We start from the raw sequence: 20,784 nt of genomic DNA, 5'->3' as shown, positions 1-20,784 counted from the left end.
TGGGGGGATGGGGAGGGACCTGCCTGGGGTCTCCATAAGTCAGTCATAGAGCCAAGATAAATCCCAGGATGCCCGACTCTCATCCCATCCACTCTATCTTATGGCCACACCAAAGCCCTATGCCATCAGAGTCCCCTTAACATTCTTTCTCATCTCTCTCTATCCCCAGACACCTAGTTCAGTGTAAACATTTTCTCATTATTCTCCAAATACATCATTTGATTAACTCCATGCATTTGCATGCAATATGCCTTTTTGTGCATCCCCTTCTCCCACTTGTCTAGCAGGTAAACTCCTATTCATCCCTCAAGGCCCATTCAAATGTTTCCTTTCCTCAAACAAAATCTAAACTCATTTTATCCAGAACCCATTCATCTCTCCTTCCTCTGTGTTCTTATAACACTTTCCTTATACACTAATTTTAATATTGACTACTGTCTCCTATAATTGTCTATAACTATCTTAGTTTTCACTAGATTGTATTTTTCTCTAGAACACGGATTATTTCTACTTCACCTCTTTGTCCCTGGGGCCTGTCAAGGTGTCTAGAACTCAGCTGGCACTCAAACAATATTGATCAAACAGTGGAACAAGTGAAGGACCATGAGGCAAATTTTTAACCTCTCAGAGTCTCTATTTATTTATTTGTCTGTACCTTGAGGCTCGCAGGATCCTTCAGTTCCCCAACCAGGGATTGAGCCCTTGGCAGTTAAAGCATGGAGTTCTAAGCACTGGACCATCAGGAAATTCCCTTAGAGTCTTAGTTTATCATCCTTGAAATGAAATGAAAAAAAGTCTAACACTTCAGATCAGATCAGATCAGATTAGTCGCTCAGTCGTGTCTGACTCTTTGTGACCCCATGAATCGCAGCACACCAGGCCTCCCTGTCCATCACCAACTCCCAGAGTTCACTCAGACTCACGTCCATCAAGTCAGTGATGCTATCCAGCCATCTCATCCTCTGTCGTCCCCTTCTCCTCCTGCCCCCAATCCCTCCCAGCATCAGAGTCTTTTCCAATGAGTCAACTCTTCGCATGAGGTGGCCAAACTACTGGAGTTTCAGCTTTAGCATCATTCCTTCCAAAGAAATCCCAGGGCTGATCTCCTTCAGAATGGACTGGTTGGATCTCCTTGCAGTCCAAGGGACTCTCAAGAGTCTTCTCCAACACCACAGTTCAAAAGCATCGATTCTTCGGTGCTCAGCCTTCTTCACAGTCCAATTCTCACATCCATACATGACCACAGGAAAAACCATAGCCTTGACCAGACGGACCTTTGTTGGCAAAGTAATGTCTCTGCTTTTGAATATGCTATCTAGGTTGGTCATAACTTTCCTTCCAAGGAGTAAGCGTCTTTTAATTTCATGGCTGCAGTCACCATCTGCAGTGATTTTGGAGCCCAGAAAAATAAAGTCTAACACTGTTTCCCCATCTATTTCCCATGAAGTGGTGGGACTGGATGCCATGATCTTCATTTTCTGAATGTTGAGCTTTAAGCCAACTTTTTCACTCTCCACTTTCACTTTCATCAAGAGGCTTTTTAGTTCCTCTTCACTTTCTGCCATAAGGGTGGTGTCATCTGCATATCTGAGGTTATTGATATTTCTCCCGGCAATCTTGATTCCAGCTTGTGTTTCTTCCAGTCCAGCATTCCTCATGATGTACTCTGCATGTAAGTTAAATAAACAGGGTGACAATATACAGCCTTGACGAACTCCTTTTCCTATTTGGAACCAGTCTGTTGTTCCATGTCCAGTTCTAACTGTTGCTTCCTGACCTGCCTACAAATTTCTCAAGAGGCAGGTCAGGTGGTCTGGTATTCCCATCTCTTTCAGAATGTCCCACAGTTTATTGTGATCCACACAGTCAAAGGCTTTGGCATAGTCAATAAAGCAGAAATAGATGTTTTTCTGGAACTCTCTTGCTTTTCCCATGATCCAGCGGATATTGGCAATTTGATCTCTGGTTCCTCTGCCTTTTCTAAAACCAGCTTGAACATCAGGAAGTTCACGGTTCACATATTGCTGAAGCCTGGCTTGGAGAATTTTGAGCATTACTTTACTAGCGTGTGAGATGAGTGCAATTGTGCGGTAGTTTGAACATTCTTTGGCATTGCCTTTCTTTGGGATTGGAATGAAAACTGACCTTTTCCAGTCCTGTGGCCACTGCTGAGTTTTCCAAATTTGCTGGCATATTGAGTGCAGCACTTTCACAGCATCATCTTTCAGGATTTGGAATAGCTCAACTGGAATTCCATCACCTCCACTAGCTTTGTTCGTAGTGATACTTTCTAAGGCCCACTTGACTTCACATTCCAGGATGTCTGGCTCTAGGTCAGTGATCACACCATCGTGATTATCTGGGTCGTGAAGATCTTTTTTTGTACAGTTCTTCCGTGTATTCTTGCCATCTCTTAATATCTTCTGCTTCTGTTAGGTCCATACCATTTCTGTCCTTTATTGAGCTCATCTTTGCATGAAATGTTCCTTTGGTATCTCTGATTTTCTTGAAGAGATCCCTAGTCTTTCCCATTCTGTTATTTTCCTCTATGTCTTTGCATTGATCCCTGAAGAAGGCTTTCTTATCTCTTCTTTTGGCAAGGATAAATAGTGGATAATGAATGTAAAGCAAATGGCACCATCATTAACTCAGTTTCCTGAGCCGAAAATAGGGTATCACATCAAATTTCCACTTCTCCTTCTCCTTTTCCCCCTCCCCCTAGCCACCATGGCTTGTTGAACATGGGTGAGGATCTAGGTAAGAAACTGTCTGTTAGTGGGGAATTTCTATCAGACCAGAGCCATCAGGCAGGATGGTGGTAACGAGCGCCAGGCATAGGGACCTTGTAACTAAATTAAGAAGCAGAAGGAGCAACTGATGGGAACACTGAAGGAGAGATAAGGGATCAAAAAGAAGGGAGAGGTCAGACTGGGTTCTGAGGATTTAGAAACCACTCAGTGTCTGCCCTCAAGAAGCTCATGGTCTGCTGAGGAAACAGAAATAATTTTATATAGAACCCTAGTACAGTGCAGCACTACCTCCTCCTGATACCCCTTTCTTTACTTGGCTTCCAGGACACCACCCAACTTACCTGGGTTTCTGCTTATCTTTTTGGCCCTTCTCAGTCTAGTTTTCTGCTTTTCCTAGTTTCCTCAAAATTCTGAATTTTGAAGGAAATGTTCTTACATCTACACTCCCTCCTTTGGTGGCTTTAAAGACCAATCATGTGCTGATGACTCTTAAAACTGCTATTTCCAGTCTTGATCTCTCCTTCCACCTTCAGAAGTATTCCCCCTCCCTCTCCCTCAACATCCCTCCTCTAAAGGACATCTCAAACTCAAAAATGACTCCAGATGTTTTCCCCCCACACCAGCACCTCTCATGTCTTTTCCTGCTTCTGCCACTATCCCCAACTGAATTTCTCTTTATAAAATTGCCAGAGTAACTCTGTTAAAATGTAAATCAGGTTGTGTGGATCCTCTGCTCATAACCCTTCAAGGGATCCTGAACACGGGGTAAAAGCCAAAGTGCTATTGTGATCTGTGAAGCTGTCCTCTCTGGCTCCTACCTCTATCCTCATCTTCTCCCCTTCTCTCCATAAAACACTACACTATAGCCATTGGAGGCTCTTTGCACTTGCTCTTGCCTTGATGCTCTTCCCTAAATATCAGAATAGTGCTGTCTTTTTTTCTTCAGAACTTTTACTCAAAAGTCAACCTCCCAGTAAGGTTTTCCTTGGCCCTCCAAGATAAAACATCTCATCTACCAACATTTTATTCCCACTTCTCTGATTTATTTTTTCTCCTTAGTATTTACTGCAATCTTAAAACTATATATTTTATTTAGCTATCTTTTTATCTCTCTCATTAAAACGGAAGCACCATGAGTCTCTTCATGATTTTGTTATTGTTGTTGTTCTGTTTTGTTCACTATTGTACCTTCTTTACTTAGAATAATGATAGGCATATAATAAGGTACTCAGTAGATACTGGTTGAATGAATGAAAGAAAAAAAAAAAGGTGGACATATCCAAGGGGCAAATTTTACTCTTTAATGAAAAACTTTATAACAACCAGAACTGCTTGGAAACAATGTGAGTCCATATGCACAGTACACTAACTCTTAAATATGTTATCTCATCAAATTCTCACATCAGTCCAAGGTAGGAAGAAGCCTGGGCGGAAGAGGAAACGGAGTCCAGACACGGAAAAAGGATTTGTTAAAAGGCACACATTGGGTCAAGGCAGTAGTGAAATGATGGCTGATTGCTGGCCTTAAAATGGGCTGGTGGATGATGGAGCGTAATGGGCACTGGGTTTGAAGGAATTCCATTGCCAGAATGTATTATGATTTCTGAAGGGGAAGCTGAGTCGGACAGAGGTTAGAATGAAGGCATCAGCAAAGGAGTGGGAGAGATGTGACAAGGCTGACCCCTAAGCGGATTTAGCACAGACCTGGAGAGGGCAGCTCAATTCCCCAGTAGCAGAATGCTGCGCCTGAGACTGAGTAAACACTAAAGCCCTTACAAAATCTGGAATGCAGACTTGGAAAGGCAATCTTGAGATCAGTGAAAGGAATTCCCTGGAGGTCCGCGCTTCCAATGCAGAGAGCGCTGGTTGGATCCCTAGCCAAGGAACAAGATCCCACATTCCCTGGGGCTGCCCGTTCCGCGCCCCCCACCCCCCCAAAAAGACCAGGGAGTCCACTGCAGATCTGCAGAGTCTGGCTTCCCTACTTAACTCTGAGGTCTTTGAGGGCAGGGACCATGTTCTTAGATTTAGCTCCCGCTTCTAGCAGGGCCTGGATTACAGAATATAATAGGGACCCAAATATTTCCGTTGAAGGCATACATAAATGAATGTATGCACCAAAACGGGAAACTGAAGGAGAGAAAGGACAGACAGGAACGGCGAGGGGTTAAAATCACCCAGCGATTCTGAGGTAGAAGTAGACTAATTTTCCTGGTACGCAGTACGACAAACAGTCCTAGAACTAACGCTGGTCGCCGCCAGCTATTTTTCAGCAGGGACTGGCCAGCAAATACGGCCTGAGGAGGGAGAGGCGGGGCTACACAGGACCGTTGGGGCAGGCCAGGCTAGAGAGATCGGTTGGCTGAAACTCAAGGCTGGGCCGACAGAGCTGGCGCGCCAAATTTCCATCCAGCACGTGACCGACGTATGGAACGTCACTTCCACTCTGGCGGGGCGGGAGCGGGAAACAAAAGAAGAGCAAACACGCATGCGTTTGGTGTGTCCCTGGTTCTGGCGGGCTCTTCCGGTCAGGCAGAAAGAAGTGCTTCCGGGTCGCCGCCGGCTGCCGCCTCTCGGCGCGGTAAGTACAGAAGCTAGGCTGCGGCTCCTGACTCCTCGTCCCTCCTTCCCTCCCTACCCCAGAGAAACCCCATTCTCCTGATCCGCCTCCTCAGGAGCTGCCTGCTCACACTCCCCTTAGCATTAAAACGCTCCAACTCATTGGCCGTTTCCTCGAGAGTAAGCCCCACCCCGTCACACAAGACCCGTCACTCATTGGTACCACTTCCAGTCACTCAGCATTTCTTCCAGTTAATTGGCCTTACCCTGCCGCTCCTTTCGCGATTAGCGACCCTATAAGGGCAAATGCCTGTCCGAATCCCGCCCCTGCCTTCTTGTTGGTCAATTCCACGATTATAATAATAAGCAGAGAAGGGTGGTAGCTTTACGACGCTGGGTTGGTCTTTCGGAGCCGCGTTCTTTGGCCCTTCAGTACTTCTGCGGGGGGGAGGGGTGTTATTGAACCTGTTAAACGCGCCGGGAAGCTGCGGTACACGGAAGGGCAGCAGCTAGCCCCGGATTGGTCAAATAAATTAGGGCAAGAACAGAATTAGACGTAGATCCTTTTCTCCTCATCTCTCGGGCCTGGCCTGGATCTACTACCCGCAAGCGTTCCCCCCAGTTTACCGTGTGACCTAGAGCCAGTCGTTGCCTGTTGCTGGGCCTCAGTTTCCCTGTGAGCTGAAAAGTTTTAATTCAGATTCTCTGGGACCTTCCTTGTCAGCTCCCTCAGCCGCTTAAGCCGAACTGAGTTTATGTATTCTCTCACGTTAGTTCATCTATTCAGTCTTTCATTTACTTATTTACTCATGCCTTTAGAATGTTTTACTGAGCCATACTTGCACGTGGTAACACCTCCCTTCCCTGCCCCCCAGTTTGGCTGTGGTTCATTATAGAGATGGTTCGTGTCCTAAATTTCTGACACTGGGTACGTATGGGGTGGGGCAGCATGGAGGAGCAGAAAGTAAGTCTGGTGTTTGGAGCGGGTAGAGGTAGTTTCAGTAGAGTCTTTCCATCTTTAATTTTGTTGAATTTTGTAATGCCAGTCTGCATTCTGGTTTCCTCTCTCCACATTTGGCTTCCATTCTCTTCCCTCCTTGAACAGCTTACAAACAGCTTTACTTATCCATAAAGTAAATTACTGATTGTTATAATAATGGTGAAGTGAAGTCGCTTAGTCGTGTCCGACTCATTGCGACCCCACGGACTGTAGCCCTGCAGGCTCCTTGGTCCGTGGGATTTTCCAGGCATGAATACTGGAGTGGGTTGCTATTTCCTTCTCCAAGAATAATGGTGAGGGTGGTATAATTGTTATTGTCTCATTTTACAGACGAGGAAACAGGCTCAGAGGTTAAGTGACTTGGCCAAGGTCAAAAGCTAGTAAGTGGTGGAGCCAGGACTCAAACCCAGGTCTGTCTGATTCCCACAGGGAAGGGGTGCGTCTCTGCTACCGTCCACTCCACCCAATCCCCAAGTCAAAATGTAAGCAAATAAAATCTAAAACCACACACATCTAAGACAGCTGGATTCACCTGACCCTTTCCCTCAGTCTAGGAGCCATGTCCACCTTGTTCCCCTCACTCTTCCCCCGTGTGACTGAGACACTGTGGTTTAATCTGGATCGACCCTGTGTGGAGGAGACAGAGCTGCAGCAGCAAGAACAGCAGCATCAGGCCTGGGTGAGTGAGAACCTAGCACAGCAGGGGAGCTTCAGTCAGGCTCCCCATCCCCCTTCACTGGCCTTAACCTGGCCCTACTCTGCAGATCTGCCCTGGGGGAGGTTTTTGTCCTGAGCTGGGGGCCTAGGTTCTCACCTTTTACCCTAATCTGCTGAGGACTGTGGGCCCTCTAGGCCAGATCAGAGCTCAGGCTCTTTTCCCTACAACACAGGAAGTATTTTTTGACTGTCTATTGAGGACCTTGCAGATGTCATGTTCTAGGCTGGTAGTGTCACTTCATCCTTACCATAATCTTATAAGGAAACCAAAGACCAGAGAGTTTACACAGCTAGATCAAATTCATAATTAAGTGGCAGATGACAGGAAAGAGACTGAATCTTCCTGAGAGTCGGAGGAAGCTTCTCCTCCACACTTGGGGGTCTTCTTGGGGGCAGGGCAGGTGAGTGCCAGGCCTTTGACTGCCCTGCTTGGGCCCCAGCCTTGCTCTCCTCCCTGTTTGGCCACAGCTCCAGAGCATTGCAGAAAAAGACAACAACCTGGTACCTATTGGCAAGCCGGCCTCAGAGGTGAGTGGCTCCAGCAGGTGGGGCCTATGTGGGGCTCAGGTGGATGGAAGCTCTGCTCTAATTCTGAAGGTCTGACCTCTGACTCCAGAGTAGGTGTGGTCCTCAACTTTGGTGGAGACCAGAAAGAGGTGAGAGAGAGGGTGGGTAGTGGACTCAGCACTAAGGTCGTGCACCAACCAGCTAGACTCAAGTGGGACAGGATCAGGGAGTGGAGCTCCTTCATTGGCCCCAGAGCGAAGCTCCAAGTGGGCCAGTCCTTGAAGTGGGCCAGTCCTTGAAGTGGCCCAGGCAGACCTATGGAACCTCCAAGCTCTTCCCTGCCTCACCAGCACTATGACGACGAGGAAGAGGAAGATGAAGATGACGACGAGGACAGTGAAGAGGACTCAGAGGATGACGAGGACATGCAGGACATGGATGAGATGAATGACTATAATGAGTCACCTGATGACGGAGAGGTCAATGAGGTAGGCAGGAGTGTAGCCAAGGGTACGAAACCCTGGATCCTGCCAGGGGCAGGATCTGGGACTGGGGCTGGCTGGGTGGCTGAGGCCCCTCCCCACCCACACCCAGCCTCCTCTGCAGGTGGACATGGAAGGCAACGAACAGGATCAGGACCAGTGGATGATCTAGGTAGACAAGAAAGGGTGGTCTCAAGAAAGGGGGTCCAAGGACGGCCCTGGACCCCCTGCAGAACCAGCTGATCACCCACCCCCATGCCCCACCCCAGTGCCTGAATCCTCATCCTTGGGCACTTCCTCAGCTGCTGCCAGGACCTGATCTTCTTGGTCCCTCCCAGGCCATCAGTCTGCCCTTGAATCCCCAGGGCCTAAGCCCAGCCCCCTCCCTTCTAGCCAGCACGTCACCCATTGTTTGTCAGATCTAGTTTCTTTCTAACTTTCTTTAATAAAGACACAGAACTGATTTTTTTTTTCCCATGTCTACTCCCTATTTCTTGGTGGAACCTAGAGGAGTCCAGCATCTTTTCTTGAGCTTCGGGGAAAGGGTTTTCAAGGGACTTCAGGCAGATCTACTTGGCCGTGTGGGCTGGGGCTGCTGCTGCTAAGTTGCTTCAGTCGTGTCGTGGGCTGGGGCTAGGGAAGGCCATAGTAGCCCTGGCTGTCATCTGAGGCTCCACTGCCATTTCCTCTGGCCCAGCTTGCACCCAGCCATTCTTGCGAGGCCTCTAACTTAGTGTTTAGTGTTTTCCTTTGATACCACCCGAAACAGAATGGAGTTGGGGAGAGTCGGGGGCAGGTTCTCTGAGGCCCAGAACTGAGAGGCCCCTGGAACTCTCCTAGTCAACTTCCTTGGTGTTAGAAGAGATTAAATCTCAAAACAGGGCAGAGACTCCCATGGAGTAACCCAGCAAGTCAGTGACAGGGCTGGGTTGGGAGCTCAAGTTTCTTGCCTGTCAGTCCACAACTCTAGACTGGAAGGAGAGGAACCAATGGAATCAAACAGCCTGACAGAACTTGAGGCCTCAGGTTAGCGTGGAGCCAGAGTGGGACAGAGGTGGGAGGAGAGCCCCTCTAGCCCTGAGCCCAGCATATGTCAATCCACAAGCAGGGAATGGAGGGGAGGGGATATTCTGAGGTCCGTGCTTGGGGAGGGGTGGGGGGAGGCAGCAGTAAGTACCCCTGCACCTGGACTCAGCCAGGCCCTGCATAGGTGAGCTGGGCTATGCCATCCTTGATGGCAGGGAAGTCAGGGAGGCCAGTGTGGTGGAGGCGGCAACGGTAGCGGCCACAACTCTTGGCATACTGCAGGAAGCGGGGTGCGCCAGGGAAGAGCACATGGTCAGCTAACACAGTGGCACCAGCTGGCAGCAGGGCATGGCCTTCCAGAAGCTGCAGGTCTTGCAGGTAACATCGGGGCCGGTGTGCCAGGAGCACCAGGTCAGCCCGATTCAGCTGGTATTGGGTTCTTAGGCGTGGGATCACCTCCTCTGATCTCCCCACGATGAGCTCCACCTGTCGGGGGAGACAGTGGAGGTGAGGTTGGGAGGGACAACTGTTCTCCCACACCAGACCCCACTGGCATTTGGCTTATTTTGTGCCAGGCCCTGGCCAAGGTCCCCATGTGTGTTCTCATATTTCCTCTGGCTTCAGAACAAGAAATCAGAACCAGAATTGTGATTTCCATTTTACCACTGAAGAAGCTGAGGTTCACAGGACAAGTGCTTTGCCCAGGATCACATAACTAACAAGAGGCAGACTAAGGTTTGAACCCAAATGGGTTCCAGAGACTTTCCTCTTAACTGCTTCTTTGTCATCCAGCAGCAAATATGTGCCAGTGACTTGGAAGAGAAAGACAGTTCCTCTCCAAGGTCATAGTTCCTAAGAGGAGCTGTTTCTTTCTCCTAAGTGGGAGACAGGGGAGGCTGACTAGTGTAAGGCCAAGGGTGGTAGGAAAGAGATCAGGGGTGGGGAGGTGGGGCCTGACCGTGTGCTCGTCAAAGCCAGCCAGGCGGATGAGTTTTTCAGCCACTGCTGCCGTGCGTGGATCCTGCTCCACGGTGAGAAGGCGACCCCCAGGGGGCAAAGCACGGGCAATAAGCAGTGTGGAGTACCCGCAGTAGGTGCCCAGCTCCAGTGCACTGGCAGGGGCCTTCTCCTCCACCAGCCGCATCAGGATCTGACCTGTGGGAGGAAGTGGCTATTGCAGCAGACATGGGAGATGATGCAGGGGGCCTCATAGAAAGGGGTCTCAAATGCCCACTTTCCTCACTGCAGCCCCCAACTGGCTAGAATCTCATTTCTTTTTTGGGTTATAGTCCTAGTAGCTCCATTGGTCTCCCTGCCTCCTTCACACCAGCCACTAGGAATCTTTCTAACAAATCTGACCCTATTGCTTCCTATTGTTTCCTATGATCCTAAAGGCCTTTGGGATTGAACATGGGATCCTCAGCCTGACATTCAGAACTTTCTTAGACCTGATCCTGTCCTTCCTTTCTGGTTTCAGCTCTCAATTCTTCCCACCACAACAGTCCTGAACAACTGCGCCCAGAGTCAACCATGCTGGCTCATTCCTTCATGCCACATTCAGATACACGGCTGGCTTTGTCCTGCTCCACCTCTATCCTCAACTACCTGGCCAACTCGAAAGCAATCACTCTAGGCTCAGATCAAATGTTGCTTTCTCCGGGAGGGCCCAGGTGGAAAGCACCACCAAAATCCTAAGAGATCTTTGTTAGACCTTCCAGTTTCATTCTCCCTTGTTTTGTTCATTGAAATATCTTTCTAACCATTGAGTTGGATGAATCTCTTAAATAAGACTCCAAAACACATGTGCTGGGAGGTGGGATTCAGACAAATCCAAGCAGACAGCTACCCTGAATAGGATGGGGGAGCCTCCATGGTGGGGGAGAATTACAGACCCATAATTACAAGGTTATGGATTATGTGCTGAGATGTTTATTCCCTGTATTATGCCCCCTTTGAGGCCAGCCTTTGTGGCTGATTCATCCTTGTGGCTTCTACCTCTTTCTTCCCCAGCACTTAGCACATGCCTGATACAAAACAGGTGGTAAATTTTACTGGACGAATAAGTAATTTTACCCAGCTCCCTGCTTTGCAGAGGAGAAAAAAAGAGACCCATTGAAGATCAAGAATCTGCTCAAGTCACCCAGTAAGACAATAGCAGATTGCAGATCTTCCTTTACCATCTTGGAGGTGCTTCCTGGAGCAGAAGGCTAGGGAGCACTGACCTTTGGCAGGCCCCATGTGGCTCAGGTACTCGCAGTGGCTGCTCCAGTGGTCCAGAGTGGTGAGGATGTGACCAGGGTCCCCAGGCAGGGCGTGGGTGAGCACGTAGCTGAAGGCCCGCTCCTCCGTCCGCAGCCCTGACAGGCAATCTCGGAGGCTCCGGAGCAAGACTGTGCGAACCAGGAGTCGGAAGTAATGCCGGTACCTCACCAACAATGTCACTACCAGGGGCAGGAAGGCCAGCGCGATGGCAGGGGACATGGTCCCTACCTGGGCCCTGGGGTGGAGGAAGGGAGGGAAACCACACATGTCATTTGCCTGTCATTTGTGCAGCCCTTACTAGTGGCAATTATCCCCGTATTTTACACACCATGGCTCAGAAAGGCTAAGTCCGTTGTCCAGAGTCACACAGGACAACTAGGATTTGAATCCAAGCTGGTCTGATTCCAAGCCCACACACTTTCAAGGACTCCATGCCACCTAAGTTCAGCACCCAATCCCAAACCATCTCTTCCCGCTTCTGGACCCTGGTATACCTTCACCTTGTTCCCTTCATCAGTTTTGTATCATCTCTGTAGTCTCCCTTTTCAGGACCCCTTTCACCAGTTCCTGCCTGAGTTCTCCTCCCACCTTACCCAGTGCCTGCTTGGTCTCTGACCCATTACTGTGTAGCAAAATAGCACAACTCTGTAGTCAGGAGCTTCTTCACTGTCACTGCTCTGCGTCAGTAAAAGGCCATCAAAATACTCCATAGTGTGTTAGGATGAGATATCCTTACCACCACAGAACTCTCCCTCTGTCAGCATTTCCCTGGAAGGTGAGAATGGTCCTTGATTGGCATATTTATTCTCCAGTTCTGTCTCCCCTCTCCTGCACTCCCCTCCTCTGTCCTCTCTCAGAATTCCCTTCACAGTCACATAGACACACAGCACACACTTTCCCCTAACTCAGCCTCTTTTCTCTACATCCCAAGACACCCACCCCACTATCCCCATGGACCCTGTCTTCTCCTGTGCCCTGGACCTTTACCCTTTTGAGGCCACTGGTGGTAGTTGGAGGGGGGAGGACTAAAAAGCATGTATGAATGGGGTTAATAGGTAGGTGAAGTGAAGTGAAAGTTGCTCAGTCGTGTCCGACTCTGCGACCCCATGGACCATACAGTCCATGGAATTCTCCAGGCCAGAATACTGGAGTGGGTAGCCTTCCCTTCTCCAGGTTATCTTCCCAATCCAGGGATCGAACCCAGGTCTCCTGCATTGCAGGCAGATTCTTTACCAGCTGAGTCACGAGGGAAGCCCATAGGTAGGTGGGTGATGGTGAATCTGAACTGGTGTGCTTGGGAACCCACATTCCAGGGCCCTGCTTACCTGGGCTGCAGGCTCCTGCTTGGGAAGATCAGAGCATAGGACAGAAGGGGGAGTCCTTGGGGTGAGGAAGAACCCTAAGGCAGGCTGGACTTGCTCTCAATTATTGATGCTGAGGCTGCTGTTGTTACCTGAGACCTGCGGTTCAAGTTGCCAGCCCCAGAATGTGCTGCAGCTGCCTCCTACCCTTCAGGATCCCTCAAAGAACTTATAGAACTCCAGGACCTTGATTTGAGGGATAACAGAAGTACTTGGTTTGGTGACATTTCCTCCAACCCCTTGATCCAAGACATGGGTTATGGTGTGAGCCAAGGTGATGGGGAGGTTGTAATTTATTAATTCCAAATTCTAAGCCAGTGCTCAGGATCGAGTCACAGATTAGAGTCAGATCCTGTCCCTGTCCCCAGGAACTTCACCTTTAGTAGAAGAAACTGATACAGGGACAGAGAATACAATATAACGTGATCACTAGAATGCATGCTCCATGAACACCGGGACTTTTGGCAAGCAGACCAGGTTGGGGAGACAGACAGTGTGTCAGCCCATGGGTGCAAAGACCAGAACGTCAATCAGGAAACTTCCTAAGTATTTCCCTGCGGTTGGAAAGGCAGAATCTACAAGATCTTGCACGACAGTCTTGGACTTGTGTTCAGAGTCCAAGGGAAGATGTGTGATGGTTCTAACAGCACTGACTATGAGCTTTGTGTGTTAGATTACTCTGCTGTAAAAAGGCAGGATTTAAAAGAAATGCCTCAGGCCAAAGAAATCAGCGAGGTGGCCTCTACCTCCTCCACCACGATTGAGCTCCACTCTGCTTCATTTTGTGAAGATATAAAGTCCCTTCTTCCACTCTCAGAGCCCTACTCCAGGTTGGGTGCCACACCCGCTGTGTGAGCCCGGGTCTGGTGCCAGCCAACTAGGCCTGTGGGTGTGTACCCACACTGCGCTCTTGGAGCGTAGGGCCTGGCTTCCACTTGCCCTTCTAATGTCATTCAGGAGAGTATTTCATGACCGCAACTGGTATAAATTCATTATAGCCTAGTAGCCTCGGGAACTCATACACTTCACACGAGGACCTTTACACCCCGCAGTGGACGTCTCCAGCTGAGACCAGCAAAAGCTTAAGTCATGTGATCCACACCTCCCTTTCCTTGCGTCACGTGTCTGACGGCCCGTCACGCAGGGTGTGCCTTCCCATTGGTTGGCTGTGATCACGCGGTAGGGGTGGGGCCGGAAGCTTGGGTTCTGGCGGCAGCCACGGCAGCGAAGCCGCTCCGGGAAGGCGTAGGCACGGGGGCGGTGGTTACTTGCTGGATCCTGGTGCCGGTCATGTGACCGGAAGGGCTCGTGACGGACGCCGTCCCTCCTCGGCGCGGCCTGAGTGCCCGGCCCGACCCCCGCCATGGGGTGCTGCTATAGCAGCGAGAACGAGGACTCGGACCAGGTGCGGCCGCCGCGGGCGGGGCTCGGGAATGAGGGCTGAGATCCTGGGGCATGGGGCCCAGAGAAAAGTGCAGAAGAGGGTCACCTGGACTGCAGGACTTACTGAGTACGGAGGCCCGGAGGGGACAGATTACAGAGGAGACGCCGGGCCGGGCTCCTATTCCTTTTAAAGCCCGAGTTCTTTCTGCACACCCCCCACGTTAAGATGTGCAGGCAACCGCTTGTCCCGCTCGCTCCTTCCCCTTCTCCTACTTTCAGACGTTTACAACTTAAAGGGTCCTCAGCCTCCGTCTCTGGGAAGCACTCCCTTCCCAGCTTCTTGTGCCTTCTCTGTGCTTGTGTTAGTGGGCTTTGTGAATCCATTGTAGAGGTGGGTAAGCTGAGGCTCTTGAATTGCCCCGATATGAATCAGGAATCTGTGTATACTCTGAATCCTTGGGGTTGAAGAAGGAAGGTCACTGCTGGTTTGGAGTCAGGGAAGGCCTCTGGAAGATGGTGTCATTTGAGCTGATCAGTGAAGGATTTAACAGACACAGTGAGGGCATTGAGACGGTGGGAATTTGGAAGGCAACAAAACGGGTTTAGCTTTGGCTAGATTGCGGGGAAAGAGAGGTGGGATGGGAGCTCACTTTGGCCTGCCTCAATGCAGTCCCTGCCTGGGGCCTGAGGGCTCCTGTACCTAGAGGGGTGTTCTGGGTATTCGGCTGTAGATCTGATTCCTTGGCAGAAAGGGTTAGGTTGGGGCGGCCTGTACAGTTTTAAATTCTGCCTCTTCCCCTTGGTGTATTCTCACTTCTTGCTACACTTTAATCCCTGCCCTGCCTGCCTAACCTTTTTGAGGAGGGCAAGACCTTTTCAAGATGAAGTCCCACTTGCTGTCTTGGTTGCCACTGAGCCTGGATTCTATATTTCAAAACATATTGACAGGAAAACTGTAGAAAGATTTCAACAAGTAGTTCACAGTCTAGAGAAGTAGATGGTCACAGAAATGGATTATGTCACTGGTATAGGGGAAGTAGGTCTTTCCTCAGTGACTCACATGAATCTATTTTGGGTCAAAGACTTAAACTTGGGAAAAGTCATTTGTATGGGAGGCATGGGTGGCCCCTGGATCTCACTGTCTCCACACACCCAGTGAACATATATTCATATTTCTGTGCCTTATGTTAGGTGTGCCATCCAGGCAATACTTCACTTCCGGTTAGAAATTGGAGACAATATCTGTTTCTACTGGGAAAGCTATGGCCTAATGAGAAATTGTCCCATAAAGTATAATAATGCACTCTTGCACAGAATGAGTCAAGGGTTAACTTTTTGTGAGAAAGGATACCAGCTTTTGGAATTTCTCATTGGAATTTCTACTGTCCTGAATCTACACCTTCCCCTTGATGGACTTTCACTTCTGGTCCTAGCTCCCAGAGATGGTGCTTGATCAGTCCTGGGTGATTTTTTTTTTTTTTTTTGGACTGTGGACCATCTTTAAATTCTTTATTAAACTTGTTACTGTATTGCTTCTGTTTTATGTTTTGGCTTTTTGACCAAAAGGCATGTGGGATTTTAGCTCCCTGACCAGAGATTGAACCTCCTCCCCCTGGAAGGCAAAGTCTTAACCCTGGACTGCCAGGAAAATCCCTGTCCTGGGTGATTTGAGGCCTCAGGTGGAGAAGGTCTGCTTTCCTAGTCTATAAGCCATAACCATTCACTGTCCACTCTCTCAGGTCTTGGGCAGGCCTCTCTCCCATTCTCACATTGGACTCTTTGTTATAATAATAAAAAGAAATGTACATTATGTTACAGTTTTCAAAGATCTTTTACAGTTATTTTGCTTGACTCTTGTCCAACATCTGTCTTAGGTTCTAGTTATGTCTATTTAAAGGTGAAGAAAAAGTTGAGAGAGGCTAAGTGATATAGCCAAGCTTATAAAACAGAGGGCTTCCCAGGTGGCACAGTGGTAACGAATCCACCTGCCGTTGCAGGAGACGCAAGAAATGCAGGTTCAATCCCTGGGTCAGGAAGATCCCCTGGGGTAGGCAATGGCAACCCACTCCAGTATTCTTGCCTGGAAAATTCCATGGACAGAAGAGCCTGGTGGGCTACAGTCCATGGGGGTCTCAAGAGTCAAACATGACTGAACGATTGAGGAGACACACACATGCACACACAAAACTGAGAAGTGCGACAAGCACGGTGTTCTGCTGCCAAGGCCTGTCTTTATCCATTGTGCTAAGCAGTGTCTTCTGGCTGTGCCCACAGATCAGGTGGCCAGTCATAGGCAGACCACATACATGTCTGTGAAGAGAAGATGGTGAAACTCCTCCCAGGTTGACATTGACTTTAGTACAAATCTTGGTGTGAAAAACCCTCCCTCATGTTCCATTCACCCTTTTGGGGGTGGGGGCGATGTTATTTGTCCACTCTAATGGTGGTAGCATGGCCTCTTCAACGAGTTTAGGGCCCAGGAAAACAATCTTGTTCTTTTTCTTTTGTTTGGCCGTGCTGGGTCTTCACTGCTGTGAGGGCTTTTCTCTAGTTGTGGCGAGCAGCACCTAAGTTGCGGTGTGTGGGCTTTTCGTTGTGGTGGCTTCTCTTGTTGGAGAGCACTGGCTCTAGGGCATGCCAACTTCAGTAGTTACAGCACTTGGGCTCAGTAGTTGCACAGAGCCCTCCTGGGCTCTAGAGCACAGGCTCAGTAGTTGTGGCACACAGGCTTGGTTGCTCTGTGGCAAGTGGGATCCTCCCAGATCAGGGATCGAACCTGTCTCTCCTGCGTTGATAGGTGGATTCTTTACCACTGAAACCCCAAACAGCCTTGTTCTTAAAGGACCCCGGATAGGGGAGAAGTGGCCTTGTCCTGCAGGAGCATCTGTCTGAAGTGTGGCTGGGGAAAAGATGGACATATAGAAAGCAACTCAGGCTTTATTATGGAGCCAACTTTCCTTAGAGATAGTTTAATCTTTGGCACACATTTTGTCTTTCAAGTTCTTTAATACTTAGTCTGTGTTTTAGGTGGGTCGGGGTGTCTAAAGGAGTTGGGAGCTGATGAGGCAGGAGCCTAGAGCTTCTGTCTCACGCTGTTGGGAACGAAGGACGTGGGCAGCCTAGGCTTGAGAAAGAAGAGGAATGTCAAAGGACTGACCTTGCCTAGGGTGGGGCAGGAGGAAGTGTGCTCTGTAAGGAGAGCTGAGGAGCTGTTGGCAGGGGAGCTGGGAGCCTGCAAGCGTGAAAGACTGTAATAGGAACTGAGATGGGCCTGGAATGGAGCACTAAGAAGTCCGGTGGTCTGGCACTGAAGGCCGGTGAGTCACCTCTAGCCAGGATGGCCCCTTGTCCCTGGCATCATCCTGGGTACCCTTGTTCTTTATGCTTTGGATACCCAGCATGATGGCTTATCCATTTTGCAGCTGACACAAAGCCAGCAGGGATTTACAGCTGATGGGCCCAAGGCAGGGTTGTATTCAAAAAGATTGCAGTAGATTAGATCAAGGGACTAAAACAAGATGAGGAGAAATAACACGTAGCATTATATAGGACCAGGGAGACTTGGTTTGGTCTCAGGTCAGTTCAGGGGTTGTGGTGATTGGCACGGGCTGGCAGAAACAGGACTGCTGATGCTAAGGAAGCCACGTTCACAAAGGTGTGGCTTGGCGAGGGCGGGAGCAGCTCCATGTTCAGGGGAAGGTACTCTGGGAGCACCGAGTTAGGTTCTGGGAATCCCACACAAAGAGGAAAGGATAGTGAATGCCTGAGAGTAGAAGGGGCCTACCCTCAGGAAGGGACCCTTGGACAGCAGGACCCAGAGCCTGCAGCCGGGACTCCTGAGATAATACGAGGAATGGCCATCGAGAGGATGAGCTTGCTTTCCCTTGGGGCCCAAGGCCTTGTCTGGCCTCACAGGGCCTCTGGGAGCAGAGAGTCTGACCAGGGAGGATCTGGTCTCGGGGATCAGAAGGGCCATACTCAGGCTCCTGACTTGTATCAGTGTCCCCTCTAGACCCCACTGTTGGTATTTTCCACCTTCTCTGGCTTCCAGCCTCCAATATCCTTTCTCTACCAGGTGCTAGACTATTTCCTGCAGCTGCAAGGCTGTGACTAAATACCTGTGTTGTGCCTCTGTCCATCTTTTCAGGGCCTCTAGGACTGCTTGGTTCCACTTTAGCTCATCCTAGACTACCACCAGCCTAGCTCCCAAAGGCAAGCAGGATCTTGGTCCTGGAGCAAACGCTTCTGTACAGTTGGGCACTTGGGATGTTCCTAATAGAAATATTTTTGGTGCTTAAAGGTCAGAGCTGGGCTAAGAGGAGAGCCCAATACAGGTGGGTTGGACTAAGGGCCTCGGGGCCGATGTCTCCCCTGTGGTCTCTCCTAGGACCGAGAGGAGCGGAAGCTGCTGCTGGACCCTAGCAGCCCACCCACCAAAGCCCTCAATGGAGCCGAGCCCAACTATCACAGCCTGCCCTCTGCTCGCACTGATGAGCAGGCGCTGCTCTCCTCCATCCTCGCCAAGACAGCCAGGTGGGCATCACAGGACCGGGCCTGGGACAGCGCTCCTCCATCCATGTTAAAGACTGGGATGGGGGGCCAGACCCAGGATGCAGGGGACAGGTCAGTGGGAAGAGGCACTCCTGGGCCCAGTTGTGCTCCCGTGGGCAGGCAAGGACACGATTGTCAGATAGGCCTGGAGTTGTCACCTGGCAGGGAGTCTGTTCAGCCCTCTCGGAAGCACTTCTCACGTGCTCTCTCTTCTCTCCCCGAAGCAACATCATTGATGTGTCTGCTGCAGACTCCCAGGGCATGGAGCAGCACGAGTACATGGACCGGGCTCGGCAGTACAGGTGAGCTCCCGGCCACTTGGAGCCTGAGGCCGCTGGGCCCTCCCTCCACCTCCCTCTGCTCCAGCTGTGGAGCCTGGGCCAGGCTCCTGGTCTGGGTGTGGCCCAGGAGGGTGGCCACAAATCACTCGGGTGCCTCAGTCGATGTTCATGTTCAGCTTGCCCCGTGACCTCCAGGGTGTGGAGAGCAAAGGAGGTGGGCCTGGAGAGGCTTTGTGGCGAGCTAAGGCCTCCTCACCTGCTTCTCTGGTCTGAGGGATGAGGCCTGCCTGGGCTGGTTGGGCCAATTACTGTGGCCTGACTGCCTGTCCCCACACCCACCTCCCCTCCGCCAGCACCCGTTTGGCTGTGCTGAGCAGCAGCCTGACCCATTGGAAGAAGCTGCCGCCGCTGCCGTCTCTCACCAGCCAGCCCCATCAAGTGCTGGCCAGCGAGCCCGTCCCCTTCTCCGACTTGCAGCAGGTGAGCCACCCCGAGCCCCACCCTCTCCGCCTCTGAGGAGGTGGAGGAGTAGAGGGAGGGAACCCGGTAGCCTGTGGGCCCTTCTGTCTCCCACCTCACTGTTTTTCTCTCCTCCCCATGCCCTCTTTCAGCCTTCATTCTTTTTCTACTCTGTTCTTTCTGCCCGCCTTTCCCATCCGTGCCTTTCTCTTTGGCTCCCCGTCCCCCATCATTCCCTCCTCTCTGACCATCCAATCCCCCTCTCCCACTCCACATCTCCCTTCTCACTCCTCTGTTTCTATTTCTCTCTCCCCGTCCCCCTGTCCCAGGTCTCCAGGATAGCTGCTTACGCCTATAGTGCACTTTCTCAGATCCGTGTGGACGCAAAAGAGGAGCTGGTTGTACAGTTCGGGATCCCGTGAAGAGAGGGGGGGGTCCCTGGACAGCTCTTCTTCTCCTCTCTTCGCTCCGTCTCCACCCTGCCTCCCCTGGCCCCCAGCCACACTGCGGCTTATACAGTATCCTAACCTGCTACTAATCACAGAAGAAAGTGGAGGAGGAGGAGAAGAGTGAGGCGAGAAGCCTGAGCAAGTGAGGATGCAGCAAGGGAGGGTAGAACCATTTGGGACTGGCCTTTGAAGCTCTGGCCAGGGGTGGGGTAGGGGTCACAGGGACAAGGCCCGGTAGCTCTCACCCGTCATTGGGAAGGTGGAGGTGCCAGTGTGGGGGTGGTCACTAGGGGGCCTGTTAGGGCCCCCTGCCCACCCTTTCTTGGCTCACTCCTGTCCCCCGTCCCTGATTTGGTGCTCACGTGCACCTCACGAGGGCTTGTGACCAGGGTCTGGATGAGCTTGAATTTGAACGAGTTGAGTTTGTATTTCTAGCACCCTGGGTTTTTACATGTTTGGGGTTTTTTGGTTTTGTTTTGGTTTGTCATCCTCGATAAAGGACATGTATCCATCTGTGTGTTGGTTCCCGCCCCTCTGTCCTGCCCACCACCCTCCTTACTTGTGGCTACTCCAATCTGTGAGCGGCATGATGGACGAGGGGGAGGGGGTATCTTCTACGGGCACTAAATGGAATCCAGGAGATTTCCAGGTCTTAGCTGAGACTTGACCCGTGCTAACCTCAGATTGGATAAGACTGTGCTTGTCCCTTCTCCAGCGATGGGAACACTATCAAAGCTGAACAGGCTGAACTCTGAGGCAGCCATCATCCTTGTGGGCATTGCCTCAGGCTCAGTGGAATTCCCAGGAAGCTCAGTGAGGGGGTGGAGGTCTGCACGCAGACCAAGAGCACCTGATACGGATTCAGCAGACACAACAGTTTCAAGCAGAAGATTGTTTTTATCAAGTGAAATCTTAAGCAGAATCATAACACATAAAACATGAGTGAGGAACTACTCTGATCTGATTGAAGTGGGGCGTCCAGAGGTCACAGCCCATC

The 20,784-nt window shown here is 50.5% G+C and overlaps 3 protein-coding genes across 13 annotated transcripts; 2 read left to right on the top strand and 1 right to left on the bottom strand.

Annotated features, from left to right (window-relative positions):
* The first annotated feature begins 5,188 nt into the window (after window positions 1-5,188).
* Window positions 5,189-8,478, top strand: ANAPC15 (anaphase promoting complex subunit 15). 10 transcript variants are annotated; one of them, XM_055548988.1, is made up of 6 exons: window positions 5,717-5,985; window positions 6,640-6,689; window positions 6,859-6,988; window positions 7,495-7,554; window positions 7,884-8,021; window positions 8,128-8,478. In XM_055548988.1, the coding sequence occupies exons 3-6, from the start codon at window positions 6,869-6,871 to the stop codon at window positions 8,185-8,187; spliced, it is 378 nt and encodes a 125-aa protein (XP_055404963.1). In that variant the 5' UTR covers window positions 5,717-5,985; window positions 6,640-6,689; window positions 6,859-6,868; the 3' UTR covers window positions 8,188-8,478. The 10 variants fall into 10 exon arrangements, with proteins under 10 accessions (XP_055404955.1, XP_055404956.1, XP_055404960.1 ...); XM_055548984.1 differs by having other exon boundaries at window positions 6,640-6,719; XM_055548987.1 differs by having other exon boundaries at window positions 5,718-5,985; window positions 6,640-6,719; window positions 6,864-6,988.
* Window positions 8,479-8,609: 131 nt separating this feature from the next.
* Window positions 8,610-14,010, bottom strand: LOC129629162 (transmembrane O-methyltransferase). Of its 2 annotated transcripts, XM_055548974.1 has the most exons (4): window positions 13,767-14,010; window positions 11,264-11,538; window positions 10,000-10,196; window positions 8,610-9,527 (listed from the first exon to the last, which is right to left on the bottom strand). In XM_055548974.1, the coding sequence occupies exons 2-4, from the start codon at window positions 11,520-11,522 to the stop codon at window positions 9,207-9,209; spliced, it is 777 nt and encodes a 258-aa protein (XP_055404949.1). In that variant the 5' UTR covers window positions 11,523-11,538; window positions 13,767-14,010; the 3' UTR covers window positions 8,610-9,206. The 2 variants fall into 2 exon arrangements, with proteins under 2 accessions (XP_055404949.1, XP_055404948.1); XM_055548973.1 differs by lacking the exon at window positions 13,767-14,010 and having other exon boundaries at window positions 11,264-11,670.
* LAMTOR1 (late endosomal/lysosomal adaptor, MAPK and MTOR activator 1) lies at window positions 13,860-20,298 on the top strand. The gene is made up of 5 exons (XM_055548990.1): window positions 13,860-14,069; window positions 18,435-18,580; window positions 18,823-18,900; window positions 19,233-19,359; window positions 19,668-20,298. Exons 1-5 carry the CDS (start codon window positions 14,028-14,030, stop codon window positions 19,758-19,760), a joined length of 486 nt encoding a protein of 161 aa, XP_055404965.1. The 5' UTR covers window positions 13,860-14,027; the 3' UTR covers window positions 19,761-20,298.
* Window positions 20,299-20,784: the final 486 nt, after the last annotated feature.

The sequence above is a fragment of the Bubalus kerabau genome, chromosome 15, assembly GCF_029407905.1.
Source record: "Bubalus kerabau isolate K-KA32 ecotype Philippines breed swamp buffalo chromosome 15, PCC_UOA_SB_1v2, whole genome shotgun sequence".
Classification (NCBI taxonomy): domain Eukaryota; kingdom Metazoa; phylum Chordata; class Mammalia; order Artiodactyla; family Bovidae; genus Bubalus; species Bubalus kerabau.
The sequence above is the reverse complement of the archived record's forward strand: the minus strand, read 5'-3'. Positions and strand labels throughout refer to the sequence as shown.

Bases quoted from the DNA above. Each gene is read 5' to 3' on its own strand.
- ANAPC15 (XM_055548982.1), top strand. The intron at 6,989-7,494 runs GTGAGTGAGAAC...GTTTGGCCACAG, and splicing joins AACAGCAGCATCAGGCCTGG to CTCCAGAGCATTGCAGAAAA. The intron at 8,022-8,127 runs GTAGGCAGGAGT...ACCCACACCCAG, and splicing joins ATGACGGAGAGGTCAATGAG to CCTCCTCTGCAGGTGGACAT.
- LOC129629162 (XM_055548973.1), bottom strand. From the start codon at position 11,570: ATGTGTGGTTTCCCTCCCTTCCTCCACCCCAGGGCCCAGGTAGGGACC. The intron at 10,197-11,263 runs GTCAGTGCTCCC...TTCCTCCCACAG, and splicing joins CCACATGGGGCCTGCCAAAG to GTCAGATCCTGATGCGGCTG. The intron at 9,528-9,999 runs GTCAGGCCCCAC...CTCCCCCGACAG, and splicing joins CTGGCTTTGACGAGCACACG to GTGGAGCTCATCGTGGGGAG.
- LAMTOR1 (XM_055548990.1), top strand. From the start codon at position 14,028: ATGGGGTGCTGCTATAGCAGCGAGAACGAGGACTCGGACCAG. The intron at 14,070-18,434 runs GTGCGGCCGCCG...GGTCTCTCCTAG, and splicing joins AGAACGAGGACTCGGACCAG to GACCGAGAGGAGCGGAAGCT. The intron at 18,581-18,822 runs GTGGGCATCACA...CTCTCCCCGAAG, and splicing joins ATCCTCGCCAAGACAGCCAG to CAACATCATTGATGTGTCTG.